We start from the raw sequence: 14,069 nt of genomic DNA on the forward strand, positions 1-14,069 counted from the left end.
AATAAATAAATAGCCTTTACTCTTAAACGTACTAAGAAATAAATACACTGAGCCCCATGGGTTTTGCTTCCTTGCATGTATGTCACTGTGCTGTTAGTTTTATCTTTCAGTCAAGCTAAGGTGTTAGAGATAATGATTTAGGATAACAAAATACAAATTCATTCTGGTAAGGAAGTATTCTGGTAGTTGCCATTATCAAATATTGAACTCAGAGCAAAGTCAGATGAAATGAATGACTTTGGCAATCCATTTAGAATGATTCTGGTATAGTTGCAGGCAAGCCTATCATGGAATCTCTGCTATGTTTATATTACATTTATGCTGACATGCTGATCAGTACAACATCTCTACAGAATTTATTGGCCATTCAAATATTTTTTTTAAACTTTATTTTAAACAGAAATCAAAGTCTCCTTTATACTTCCTGTACAAGCATGACAGACATCTTGTAAAAACCATTACACACAAAGCTACAACACCTTGCTAATGTTAATATTAATACATAATAATAATTGATAAATAAGTCACAAATGACTATGAGTCAAGGCAAACTTTGTATTGCCTTTCTTTTCCAGTATGTTACTGCAGGAAATCTTTTTGTAACCCTCCCAGAGATAGATAGATAGATAGATAGATAGATAGATAGATAGATAGATAGATAGATAGACAGACAGACAGACAGACAGACAGACAGACAGACAGACAGACAGATGATATATAGATAGATAGATAGATAGATAGATAGATAGATAGATAGATAGATATCAATGAGCTGGGCTGCTATATACATTGGGAAAATCAATCAATCAGTCAATCAATCCTAGGACATAAATGGGACAAACTAGATGAAAAGCTTCATTGGAGTGTGCAAATTCTTTGGAGATCAATGGGAGGAAAACCACCAGGCAATTGTACCAGACCCATATTTATCCTGTTCTTCCCACCTAGAGAAAGGCAGCCATACACTTCTCTACCACACATATACAGTATACCACTGTCAAGCAGGATGCTGCTTGGAACAGGTTTTTTTTTTTTTTTTTTGCCCAACACTAAGCAACAGAATAGGGCAAGAGTAGGGAAGGATATGTAATTCAAAAGATTTGTAAACTACGGAGAGTCAGTTAGTTGGCTGTATAACTTGTAACAGGGGAACTTGGCTTGTGACAATGACTTTACTCTTCTTTTTTATTTGTATCCCACCAATTTGCAAAAGTGACTATCGTTAAAATGGAAGGAGTGCAACAGTGCTATAGAGGATGTTTTCTGCATCTAGTTCTCCTCATCCCACTAGACCACTGACCTGCAAGCTAGGCTAGAGAATTGGGACAACTGGTGGTTCAGAAGGTCTTCAAGAACTGCAAGCAGCTCACAGCTGCCAACATGAAACTAGGTAGTAATAGTACAGTTTCCCCAGGTGCTCTGGGGAATGGGATATGACCATGCAAGAGATATCCTGAGACAGAGACTAAATAACTTACTCTCCCAAAGTATTGCAGTTTTTCACATTTGCTCACTGGTACTCTCCCATCAGCAACCTTGATGGCAGGTATACCAAGATCCTACATAAGGAAAGATTCTACCCAAGTGAGGAGGGGGCATTAGAAACTCTTGCTCATATTCTTCTGTACTGTCATCTGTATGCAGATACTATGCTAGCCCCTCTGATGCAAAAATATTTGAATGTTCCAGATTGTATTTGTATAAAATAGCAAACTTCTCTTTAACGGTTTATGAAATTTGGAGATCCCTTGAAGAACATCAAATTTAGTTAGATAGCTATGTTAGGATTTTCACTATATTGTATTACTGAATTCATGGAAGCCGAAGAGTGGCACTGGTTTGTAATGTTAATAAAGAATTTGAATTACATATCCTTCTTTACTCTTGCCCTATTCTGTTGTCTTATCAATCAATAGGTCTTTAATTACTAGATAGTTAAATATTACTAAATATTACTAAACAGTTAAAAATTACTAAAATAGTACTTTAGCTTCTATTTTCCTTGATCTGTCTCCTTATTCTCTCACTATTAGCACATCCCTCTATTGTCGTTTTATAGATTTTTTTATGAATCTTTGGAATCTATACTTTTAGTTGTAAAAGTATATATTGTCAGTGATCCAACAGAGGTTCTTTCAATACAGAGCATCTGTTTTCACTGCAACCCTATGCACATTTATTCAGAAATAAATCATGCTGTGTTCCATGGGACTTCATTCTGCATAGTTTCGGTTGCAACCTACAATTCTGTAATAATTAATATGAGAAATGGTGCAATTATATGTTCTTTTAAATACTGAGATTTTAAATATCGATTTCTCAGACAGGTAGTATCAAAAGACAACTCTGTTCTCCATCTCTTTCAACACTTTTGAATGTTGAGAAGGTGAACTGGGCTCTGCTGCTCACCTGTTGTTTCCTGAGCAAAGGATTTTCAAATTATATGACTAGCTTAGCAAATGTGCAGTTTAGATTGGCTGTGCTTCATTATATCTGGCTTCCTCAGGGAATCTGGCTTTATTGTTTGCAAATTTTCCCTCTTTGCAAATTCCAGGTATTGTCATGCCATATAATGATATTAATGAACTGCATGTGGAAACAGCTTTTACAGAAGACATTGTGATTACAAAATCTCCATGACTTTGCCTTGCTAATCTACCCAAGAGTATTATCTTCTTTTAAGGCTGCAATGAAAAACAAGAATGGAACAAATAGTTTTACTGAAAGAAAATAAACGCTTAGCTCAGGTACATGTTTCTCAGTTCCAGAGAAATGTGTTTGAAATATGTCTGTGTACTGACTGTGTCTTTAATCAGCAACATGAGATATAATTGGATTAAGTTGAGGACAGGATCTAGTCCTGCAAAAAGTAAAACTAGTTCATATGCTTAAAGTGCAATCAGAAGTTATGTACCTATTAATATATTTCATTAAGAAACTGTTCCTTATGCTATATATTGTATAGAGAGATTCAGTATTTCTGAGGTTGTAAACAGGTAGCAGATTATATGAAAGAGAGCTAGTGTCGTGTAGTGGTAAAATTTTGGACTAGGAACAAGAGACCTGGGTTCAGCCATGGAAGCTCCTTCGGTAGCCTTGGGCCATTTTCTCTCAATCCAATCTATCTGACAAGGTTTTTATGGAGCAAAGGAAGATGGAGCAGTCCATATAGAACCTTGGGCTCCTGAATGAAAGATGGGGTAATAAATAAATAAATAAATAAATAAATAAATAAATAAATAAATAAATAAATAAATAAACGTCTACCGAATATGTGGAAAGCTGCTGGCAACCAGAAAAGATCACACCAAATTAAATGAACTAATAATCTGACCCAGAATAAATCATATTCTTATCATATTAATGTTAGATTAATCATATTGTTTAACATAAGATTGGCTTCCCCATTTGTGTATTCATCTTTGGATCATTTGGTATTCAATAGTGTTCTTTTTGTATGGGACTATATGCTGGCTCATTCATAATTGTAAGATATTTCTTGATGCAGCATAGGTGTAGAAATAAATCCATCATCCAAGGATGGAGAACATGTGGCCTACAGAAGTTTTTGGGTTACAGCTTTCATTATTTCTCATCACTGATCAGATTGGTTAGGACTTCAACATCTGGAGAACCACATGTTGCACATGCTGGCCACAGTCGATCAGAATTCTGCTCCTAGAAATTTTCAAAACAAAACAATACATTAGTTCTTAGGAAATGCAGTGGGGGGAGGGGGTTTGATGACAATTCTAGATTGATTTATGAATATTAATAATGCTGCACATGCATACACACATAGGGGGAGAGAACTTGTCCTTTGTTTGACTGATTTTTAATTTCACTGCACTAATCAGTGTGACAAATGCTAACTTATGTCATATTTCCTTCGGACAGAAATACAGCACAGTACTGAAATAACTTGAGAAATGCTTTAAAAATACCCAGATCCCTAAGATCACTAGATCACATTTCATTATTTTCTCTGCAAGCCTAGGCAAAGTACACTATGGTTAGTGTACAAAATCTTCACATATACCTTCATGCATCTCTCTTTTTATCTGCCCCTTAAGATTTTCAGGTTTCTATCATAAATTTGGCAGAGGATGGTATGACTACTGTTATAGCTATTGGATGTAATAGAAAGAAACATGACATCAGAAAGAAATACGGCATCATACAGAAATCTTATTGAAAGCTCATCCTAGAAACCACTAATCACTGCAATCCTTTATGTGTTTGCTTAGAGGTTAAGTCCCACTGTTTTCAGTGGAGCTTTAAATGTGCATTGGACCATAGCCCATATCTATGTATCCTGTGTATTTTATGATGAGTATTGATGTGCTTTAAAGCTATTATGAGCTGCCTTTCTTTTAAAAGTAGAGTTACATTTAAAAGTAAATTAATGTGACAAATCTTTCTGCATTACGTGCTATTGAAATGCAAGAAAGAAGAAGAGTTTATGATTTTGAAATGCTCTACCTTACTTTTTGGTTTAATGTCATTTGCATTCTTCCAATTATCTGTACTAGCACCTAGGGGACGATCTGCATGAATGTACCACAGACTTAGACTTTTATTACACTATTAATTTTAAAAGCTTATATACTACTTTCCCAAAGTGATTCTGCACATGGGACCTTGATAAATTCCTGTTTTTAAGTCTCTGTAGCATCTTGAGATCATAAGGTCATAATATTGGTGGCAATAAAAAAATTCTCATGTAATTTTCTAATAATTCTAAGTGGTGAGGTAACATACAGATAAATATGTCCAAGGAATATATACAGATTAGCAGGAACCTGCTCTAAATTAACCTTTGTTGAAGAAAGGCCTTTTAGAAAAGCAGTGAAAGAGAGTCTCATTTAACAGTTTAATTAACTATTGCATGTCTTTAAATAATCAATCTTGGTAAAATAAAGATCATTACCTGAGAAAGAGGTCAGCTCAGAGGAATGTGCTAGACCTTTTGTTGACACATTTGATCTAGGTGCTAGCATTCCCAGCTAAGTTATTTCCAGAATATTTTAACGGGAGAAGGACTGAATATGGTGCTGTTTTATTTAAGTTCTTCATTTTCTCTTTAAAATGGTAACTGTATAAAACATTTATAAACATAAAATAATAAATATATTGAGAAAATGGATTAAAATTGGGACTTCCGGTAAGAGTGCTATAGCAAGCTAGATATCCCTGCTGCAGCAGGACAGCATTTACAATAGAGATAAGAGGCTGGATACTGGGTCCGGACCAGCAAAAATCTCTCTGGAGAAAGGGGAAATCCTGAGATAACCCACGTGTGCTCCGGACAGCCACTTCTCGTGGATAAATTGCAGATATCAAAGTTCGGCAGTCAGCTTATGAGTTGAGCATCTGGGATTCAAGGGAGAATCCATCTATGCTCATGGTCGTAATGCAGCCTTTTTTTTTTAAAGGACATAAAACTCACCCAAGCCTCATTTCTTAATCACTTTGGTTTTGCTTTTTTATTACTTTGGAAACATTCAGACTCTTCAGAATGGCAAGTTTTACTGCATTCACTGGGTGGGTTGTCTTCTTCTTAGAAAAAGAATTTTTTAAATACAATTTTAAGGATTTGGAAAAATATTATTTTTTTAATTAAACAGCAAAAATATGTTTAGAGTGCTGGTTTTGGAAAGTTAACAATGGACTAAGGGTCCAGATGGACTTGAAATTATAATTTTAAATTAATTAAAAAGTACCTTCCCACGGGAAATTGTGATTGTTTGAGTTCTCTTAAGAAAAAAACATGATAGGATGGGACTTTGAAGGTTGGACACTAGAGGGAGCTAGAAGAAAATAAAGATTATAATGAAAGAAGAAGAAAATCTAAATTCGTCTTGTTAACAAAGAATGGAGCAAAAAAACTTTAACAGTGAAATTTTGATGGATATTTTTGAACAATAGTCTTCAAAATTATCAGATATTATGGCTAGATAGTATGTTAAAGATGCTGTTGAAGAAGAACAAGCTATGCCAGATAAGCTTGAAATTTTTCCAGGTACGTACAGATTGATCTGTTTATAATTTTCTCCATAATCTTCCCAGGTATCAGTGTCGCATATGTTTGAATAGCATAATTCTTTGATTAAGATACTATCTAATCTGACCTTGCAGATTTTCATCTGCAATATTTTGTTATTGTTGTGGACAGAGCATCTGGATGCTGATTGTTGCTAGGCAACAAGGTCCCTTTTTATGATAATTTATCTTGAAAATAAACTTGGACTCTATAGTTCAACTAGAATACTTTCCAATAGAGGCCTTCAACTAGAACTTTATAAAGTAAAATATATAGCCACTTTATAAGCAGTAAAAATACTTTGGTGATCAATACACACACACACACACACATTTCTATGTGTGCTACATGGAAAATATTATTTGTATGTATGTATGTATGTAAAAAAGAATGGAATATATTTTCCATGTAGCACACATAGAAATAGGAGACTCTGGACATATACTCTGTGTATTAACAGAGATTTGAATTTGGTGTGTTGCTCAATTAGAAATAATAAACATCCATTTCTAAATCTACCATTCTGATTAAACAGTAACTTTTCATGAAAATATATGTATAACTTTAATAGTGGAAATGATCTAGTATCTGTAGTGTGCATTGTTAACTAACCAAATTATATTAACATAATTCAGCACCTGTTTAATCAAGCTACAAACTATAGAATTAGATACCAACCACTTCAACTCCACTGATTTGATTATGTGGAAGACAGAGAGATTGGTGCATACACATGATTCCTGGGAAATTAAATCACAAGAATTAGGTGGAGATATTCCTAAGGGGGAGGTTGGTATCTATTTGCATAAATGTTTGAATTGCCTGCTTTTTATTTTTTATATTTTACCCTTCCTTAATATTAGAGAATGAGCAATAGCTAAAGGTACAGGCCTATATCATTCCTCAGATTAATTGTAAAGAGCCTTGGAGCGATCAAAAATGTTGCTTTGAGGTAGATGGAGTCTTTTTAGGAAGAATGTTCCTCAGATGTTCCGATAATTTTTTTTTTTTAATTGCACATGGCTGTCATAGATCTCTGCTTTAAGGCATATACAAAACTTTAGTTTTAGATATGACCTTTTAATTGAAGTCCAAAAGGACTCTTCTCTGGCTCTGAAATTTATATAGGAACCTGAAGATCCATAAAAATCTTCAAAAAAATACAAATTAGGGGTTATACTAATTAAGCCCTTTTGGAACAAAGGAATTCATAATCTAATTGAAATGACTTTGTTGATTTTTTGGCATGGGGTGTGTGAATGGCATGGGTCCTACTAAATTGCTCTAGCAGGTAGGGTAGGCATGCTCTGCCAGGACTAAATGGCTGGGCACGGTTGCCTTTTGAATTTCCCAGAATGTTCCAGAGTAAAACATAGTAAGAAATCAAAATAGCGCCTAGATTTTTTTTTTTTCCCTCAGCAGTACAATGTGCTTAATGTGTGAGGTTCTTTTAAGAAATGGGAGAATGGCCAGATAGGTATTTTGAAGTCTAAGCACTGCCTCAAGAAAATGGGTAAGGAGAAAAGCATTAAGTATTTCCTCTTCAACAGAGGCATTTAAATTAATGATGGAACAACCCAATCTAATCTCTATCATTAAGAGAATTCTATTGCTCAAGGACCTCAAGATGTTTGGAAACATAATTTTGGATCCTCAGACAAGGCTGCCTTACCCTTTCCTGTTTATAGATGTACTTTCAAACTTGTTCCTGAACTCCCAAATTTAAATTGGGAAGGATCATGAGATATTTCACCATAATTGTGCATCCTTTTTCATACGTGGCTTCCTATTGTTTCTGAAGTGCTAAGTCCTTTGTCAAAAGATTAGACTATTATACAATATCTGTTCAGGTTATTCCCTGAAAAGTCACCACTTTTCTGTTGAGTAATAATGCCTTTTCCTAAACTTGTTGTCTAATACACTTCTCTCTATATGCAGTGTTTGCTTTGGAATTGAAAACCAGAGATAGTTATCACAAATTTAATTGGATAATGACAGCTTAATGTTTATGTTTGTGAAATGTTAGTAAATACGTCAGTTTTATTTTAGAAGTAAAAATGGCAAAATGCACAAACTAAGTATACCATCTGATACATGAAACGGATTTCCAAACCTACAAGAACAACAGGGTTTTTATTCTGCCAAATCGTTTGCATTGTATTTGGAAGTAGTTATACATCATGGTTATTTCATTTATGCGGCACTTGGCCTTTTCAGAGGAAGGCGGAGGCATACACTCTATGAATTCTTTGAATCTATAAAAATAAGAGCAATTTTCAGTGTCAACTTCAGCTACTTAGATAAGTATTGCTTGAAGCAATATTGTCATTTAGAAGCTAAGTATAGAATCAGTTAAAATGGAAAACTTGCCACCAAATGAACATGGTGTTAGCTATGGTCTCCAAAAGCAAATCTGTTCAGAGGATACATATCACCTGATAGCAAATGAAAAAAGGAATCATAAGGATAACATACTTTAATCTGCGGCCCGGTGGAAAATGAAACAGACATTTGCCAGTGATAGTTCTGTCACCAAAAAATGGTGCAGAATTAGCTTTTCACTTTTCTGTGTCAGAAAACCAACAAGGATTCTTAACATTTGTCACATTTTGCTTGCTTTGCAAAAGGAGGCCAATTTCACGTCTGTGGGAATGAGCTTTCTCCAGCTTCTACTCCTATTATCTGAGCCCTACTTATCAGAAGTTGGAATCATGCTAGTTCTTTTCTGTCCACTTTCTCTGTCTCTCTCACACACACATACTGAGTGTGGGGGGAGAGATTAAAAGTATATGCACCTACCACTAGGCTCAGAACAGTTTATGCGCATCTACTCTGTCACTCCATGCAGGAATGGCATGAAAAGAGCAGTTTAAAAAAGTTTCATTTCTTTTGTGGCCCCAAATGCAGTCTTAAGGAACTAGTTGTTTGCTGAGAGATATCAGGAACATACCATATCAGTCTGGTCCCCAGTATTAAAATATACTGAAACTCTTTTCAGTTCCACTACCAGAAGCACAAAAAGTGAGAACTAGGAACTATTTAGTAATTAGTATGTTTGTTTGTTTCTCACTACAGGGAGGGATTTTTTTTACTCTTTTAAAATATGTTTTACGCTTTTAAAATACGTTGTGTGTCTTCTCTATATCACTTTAAATGCTTTTATAAGTATTTTATTACTTAAACATTTTGCTAGTCAGCATGAATTTGGCATAAATCCCCTTGATATTACAGCTGATTAGTGGTTTGAATTTTGTTCCTGAAGCTGGTTTTTGTTTCATGTCTGAAATGAAGGAAGGAAGGAAGGAAGGAAGGAAGGAAGGAAGGAAGGAAGGAAGGAAGGAAGGAAGGAAGGAAGCTTTAGTTCATTAACTCAGTATTAGCCATTCTCCAGGAGAAATCCTGCCTAGATGTATGAACTTTCAACACATGTGCTCTAACTCAGAAGTCTTGTCTATAACATTTCCGTGTAAAGTTGGTGATTTTGCGCCCATTAACGTGGCTTGCCAAATGTTAAGGTAGTTCCATAAAAAGCTTTTATGATGCTTCCGTTTGCTGCAGTCATGGAGACTCAGGAATGTCCTTCAAAATTTAGAAAAAGGTAATCTCATGCATGCATTTCCTTGCATCACTAAACTCTGTTCAACTAAAAAAAATATGACAGGTCAAGCCAGTTAAACAAGTCATAGCCATTTATGGTTCTTTGTTTAAGTAATGAATGTATATAGAGCAAGTTGATAAATGTTACTATGGTTCAGTGTTATTCCCATTTAACTTTCTGGATTATCATAATTCCTTAGCACCAGTCCTATTACAGAAATACCTCCATATTTTAGACTTAGGACAAAATGTCAGGAATCAGCTCGTTGCTAAGATTTAGTAAATGCAGTATCCTTTTTCAACAAGTGTTATTAGTACAAAATTTATAAAATGCCGTATGCCACCACCTCTTTTAGCCATTTCTTTGCGAATTAAATTGCACCTATACTTTCATTGTTTTTTCAGATCTCTCTTGGCCTTCTACATGCTCGTGCTACTCATATACTTTGGCCTCCAGAGCGTTGGCAGAAGTTACAACCCAAGCTTTTTCCCGAGCGCCAGCCTCTCCAGAATGACCAGGAATGACCAGTTTGGATCTGTTAGGAAACTTTTAATTGAATTTGGTATGATTGAATAAAAAGGCTGGTGATAACACCTTTGTTAATAAAAGGTCGGTGCAAATGAAATACCTCATTTCTTCTACAGCAGTTATGTCTTGACTTTACCATTTCAGCCATCCCAGAACTCTACAAGGCTTGAACACTTTAATCTACCATCTTACCTCTGTAGACATAAAACAGTTTTGTTCTGCTTTTTTTTTTTTCTGAATTACAAGTTTTCATTTTAATTTTTTTTTTCCTATTTGATTTTTCACAGTACACAGTACACTAGATGTTACTACTGTATGGTAAAAATGTGATATCAGATATCAATTTGTAATGATTTTAGATGTAATACTTCATATATTTCAATAATTTAGATGATATAATAATTGTTTTGAAGGAACAATATTTCTAATGTAGAAAATGTGCCCTGGAATCCATTTTCAGATAAATAAATACATTTTATTAAATGTTTTTTTTACTTGTGTATTATTGTCACGATTAAATTAAAATGTATTTGCTTTGCATTTTTAAAGATATTTAAAATCTCTATTTCTAATGTAGTCAGTTGCTAACGGAATAAATACACTGAATTGGAATATATTTTACAGCAAACCTCTAGTCTTCATTTTACTAAATGCTTAAGTGTGATAAAAAAGTATGATCAGAACAGCTAATGGTTCCAATTTTTTGAGCGTATCTTAAGACTGTCTTTAATTTTGTAGATATTTTGCCTTACTGAAAAGTAGTATGGCATGTTTGAGATGTTAATGTGACATGTTATTCCCATAAGTCATTCCCATTGTTATAGATTTACTCCCAGATAAGTGTATTTGGATTGTAACTTTATTCTCATACTTAAGACATAGATCATCACATTATCCTATAAAAGTAGATAACTTTTACCCTGATACATTAATTAAATGTGGTATTAGTGGTAGCATGCATGCTTTGTAGCATATACAGAAGGTCCAAATACAATTTATGCCATTTGAAATGACTGAGAGTTCTTCTGCATGGAGAACTATAACCATGTCAATATTAATATCAGTGATATAGAACAAATGGACCAGTGGTCTGACCCAGACAGCTGTCTAGGTTTCTGTGGCATTTCTCTGTGTTTTTGGCCATTGTAGTACCTAACATGTAACCTTTAACATGTAGATTTCAAGATCAGTGCTAGGTTCACAGGATAATGCAGATTGAACTGATGTAGCTTTTCTGATCTAGCATATATAGAGTTCTACCCAGAATAATGATTAAAATTACCATTAACAAAAAAACACAGTGTTTACTATACCATGGAATACTTAGTTTCTTTGTGTCAGTTGAATGCACCTTTAATATATTTTCTAGTGATATCAAATACTAGGACATATTTTATAACATTTATCTGTAGAATGCTGTGTAAGGAAACTGCTTTGCCTACAGAATGAATATAAAACTCCTTGTAGAAGAGTCTGTTTTGGAGAAACAATGCAATATATTTTTAGGAACCATTTAACACTGATAAATCCAAGATCTTATACAGAAATCCACTGCTCACAGTCTGTGGGTTTAAACCTGCTCAACACGCATTATCTCTTCTATGGGTATTCAGCTTCTTCCCAACAAGCTGGACTAGAAAACATAGAAGATATTTGAAGATACAAGCACTTCTGAGTCACTGCAGAACAGCTATGAAGAGATTACAGATGAATTTCGGCAACTCCTCAGTATCAAATGCAACTTTTATTTATATTAAAATTAATGTTCAAATTCTTGCACCTTTCTCTTCTGCCTGCTCTGTGTGACGTTCTTTTTGTGGAAGAGATCTGCTGCCAGATGTTTGCATGAGAACTAGCATCCACACTAGGCTCTTCAGGCCATTCAAGAGTATTTCGGTTTTTATGTTCCTGAGCAAACTATCGGACAACTTCTTTTAAGTGTTAGTTATTCATTGCCTTAATTATTCATAATTAGTCTTCCTTGAATCCTTAAATATCTGATCCAGTCCTGAATTCATAGCAGTGCTATTAACAAAACAGCAATCAGTAATTGCTACTAGTGCTTCAATTATACTGAAAAGAAGCATACATAAGAGCTTAAAAATAATGACCAGTTAATTATCCTGTAGCATACTAATCAGTATTTCAGGATTTCCTTTTTAAAGGGTCTTTGTCTTCAGGCATTCAGCCAAGGCTTTTTTTTTTTTTTGGTCATAGTTCTCTTTTAAGTACATCATATTTGTTCTATATCAAATGACTGGAGACCTTCATTGACCAAAAATAACATATCTAATTTTGAATAACAAATATATATATATATATTGCTTTTATATAATTTTGTTCCTTTCCTAGTCCTTTTTCTTTTTATTCTAGTGGAATACAATGCTCCCCCCCCCCCCCCGCCGCGCCAGTAGAATCTTACTCCACTGCTTCTGCTTTTGGGAGGCGGGTGTTTTCCTTACCTCCTTCTGTTCCTTAACTGGGATCAGATTGCATTACAGGCAATGGGCTGTTCTGCATATGGGATGAATTTGTCACTGTACTTCAAAACTTTGGTGTTCTTTGAGTCTGAACTCATTGCCACACATACAGTCATGAATACCATGGGTGTCAGTCTAAAACTACTGTTTCTAATCTAGTTTACTGTTACCCAGTTCTTGAAATATCCATAATCTACACTTTCAGAGATAGTAGAGAGGTGCAATCACTGCATCTTTTATGCGCTGATTACTACTCAAGAAATGTTATAAGAAAATCAGTATGCTTATTTAATGCATTCTGTTTTCTCATTTAAAATCTCTTTTCATGTTTATCTCCCCATAATCATTTAGAATAACTTCTAGTTTATTGCAAATATTGCTCTCTCATTGAAAAATCACTGCTAGGAAATGGTTACCACTTTCTTACACAACATGCTTCAGCAGTCATACTGTGATTGCAGGAGTTTATTTGTGTAATATTTTATTCATGAAATTTAACAAATATAAAAATGATACAATGGTGATGATTGTGTGTGCATTGATATAATATGATATGATGAACTAAAACTAAGACATTTCAAAAATTGACAAACAACACACTTCTTGAACATGCCGCTTGACATCTGGAAGTCATCAGGAATCCCTTTTTAAATTGTTAACAACTGTTGAAATTTAACATTACAACCATGTAGGGTGGCAAGGTAATGTGGAGAGAAACATTAAGGAAGGATCCCTTCCCAGCACCTGGACACATCCTCGGGGGCACAGGAGCTACTAGAAGGGCTGCAGCTCAAACCCATGTAGGGAGAAAGCAGAGCACCTGAGGAAAAAGAGCATGAGGTCATGCATTGTAACCTGGTGGTATTCATCTCTCTCATCTCTCTTGACTTAACTTGGTTGCAGGAAGGCAAAAGTGAAATAGAATGACCAAGTAAAGACTTGTCCTGGTCCTTCGTCCACACCATCCGTGGCAGCATAGCCCTGTCTATTAGTATTCCCAACAGTTTCTCACTCTTTTTATAACATGCCATATAGGTTCATTTTTTCTCCTGTTGCACATTGTCATGCTTTTATGCAAACTCCACTCTATTCCATCGTATACTTTTGCAGGATATAGCTGGTTTAAAGTCTCCTAAGATGTAGTTCCAGAAAGGTAATCAAACTCTGAAAATTCATATCTCATGGCTTTACAAAAGTGCTGTGCCTTCCTGGTACATTTACATTGTTGGTTTTCATCCGCTGATTGGTTTAACTACAAATTTTCCTACAAATAAAAATAAATCTCTACAATAATTTGGAGAAGAAGAAGGAGATTCTATCAGATCTTTTTAATGTACTTTTTGTTTTTTTTAGAATTTCAACTTTAACTGATTGCATGTTCTTCCTCTAAAGAACATTTGAAAAGGAAGAGAGAAACTCT

At 34.7% G+C, this 14,069-nt stretch overlaps 1 protein-coding gene across 3 annotated transcripts in view; it reads left to right on the top strand.

The window, feature by feature from the left end:
• The window catches only part of IMMP2L (inner mitochondrial membrane peptidase subunit 2), a 443,311-nt gene extending 432,533 nt beyond the window's left edge, over positions 1-10,778 (top strand). For 2 of the 3 annotated variants that reach the window (XM_088141726.1, XM_088141727.1), the window contains exon 6: positions 10,046-10,777. In XM_088141726.1, coding sequence (XP_087997852.1) covers positions 10,046-10,165 — 120 coding nt within the window. In that variant the 3' untranslated portion in view covers positions 10,166-10,777. Of the gene's footprint in view, positions 1-10,045 lie in introns of all 3 variants that reach the window. The other variant, XM_088141728.1, reaches the window with a different exon arrangement.
• Positions 10,779-14,069: the final 3,291 nt, after the last annotated feature.

The sequence above is a fragment of the Python bivittatus genome, unplaced genomic scaffold, assembly GCF_059951505.1.
Source record: "Python bivittatus isolate LINGU-HERP-01145 unplaced genomic scaffold, Pbiv_v1 ctg000330_np1212, whole genome shotgun sequence".
In the NCBI taxonomy this organism is placed as follows: Eukaryota; Metazoa; Chordata; class Lepidosauria; order Squamata; family Pythonidae; genus Python; species Python bivittatus.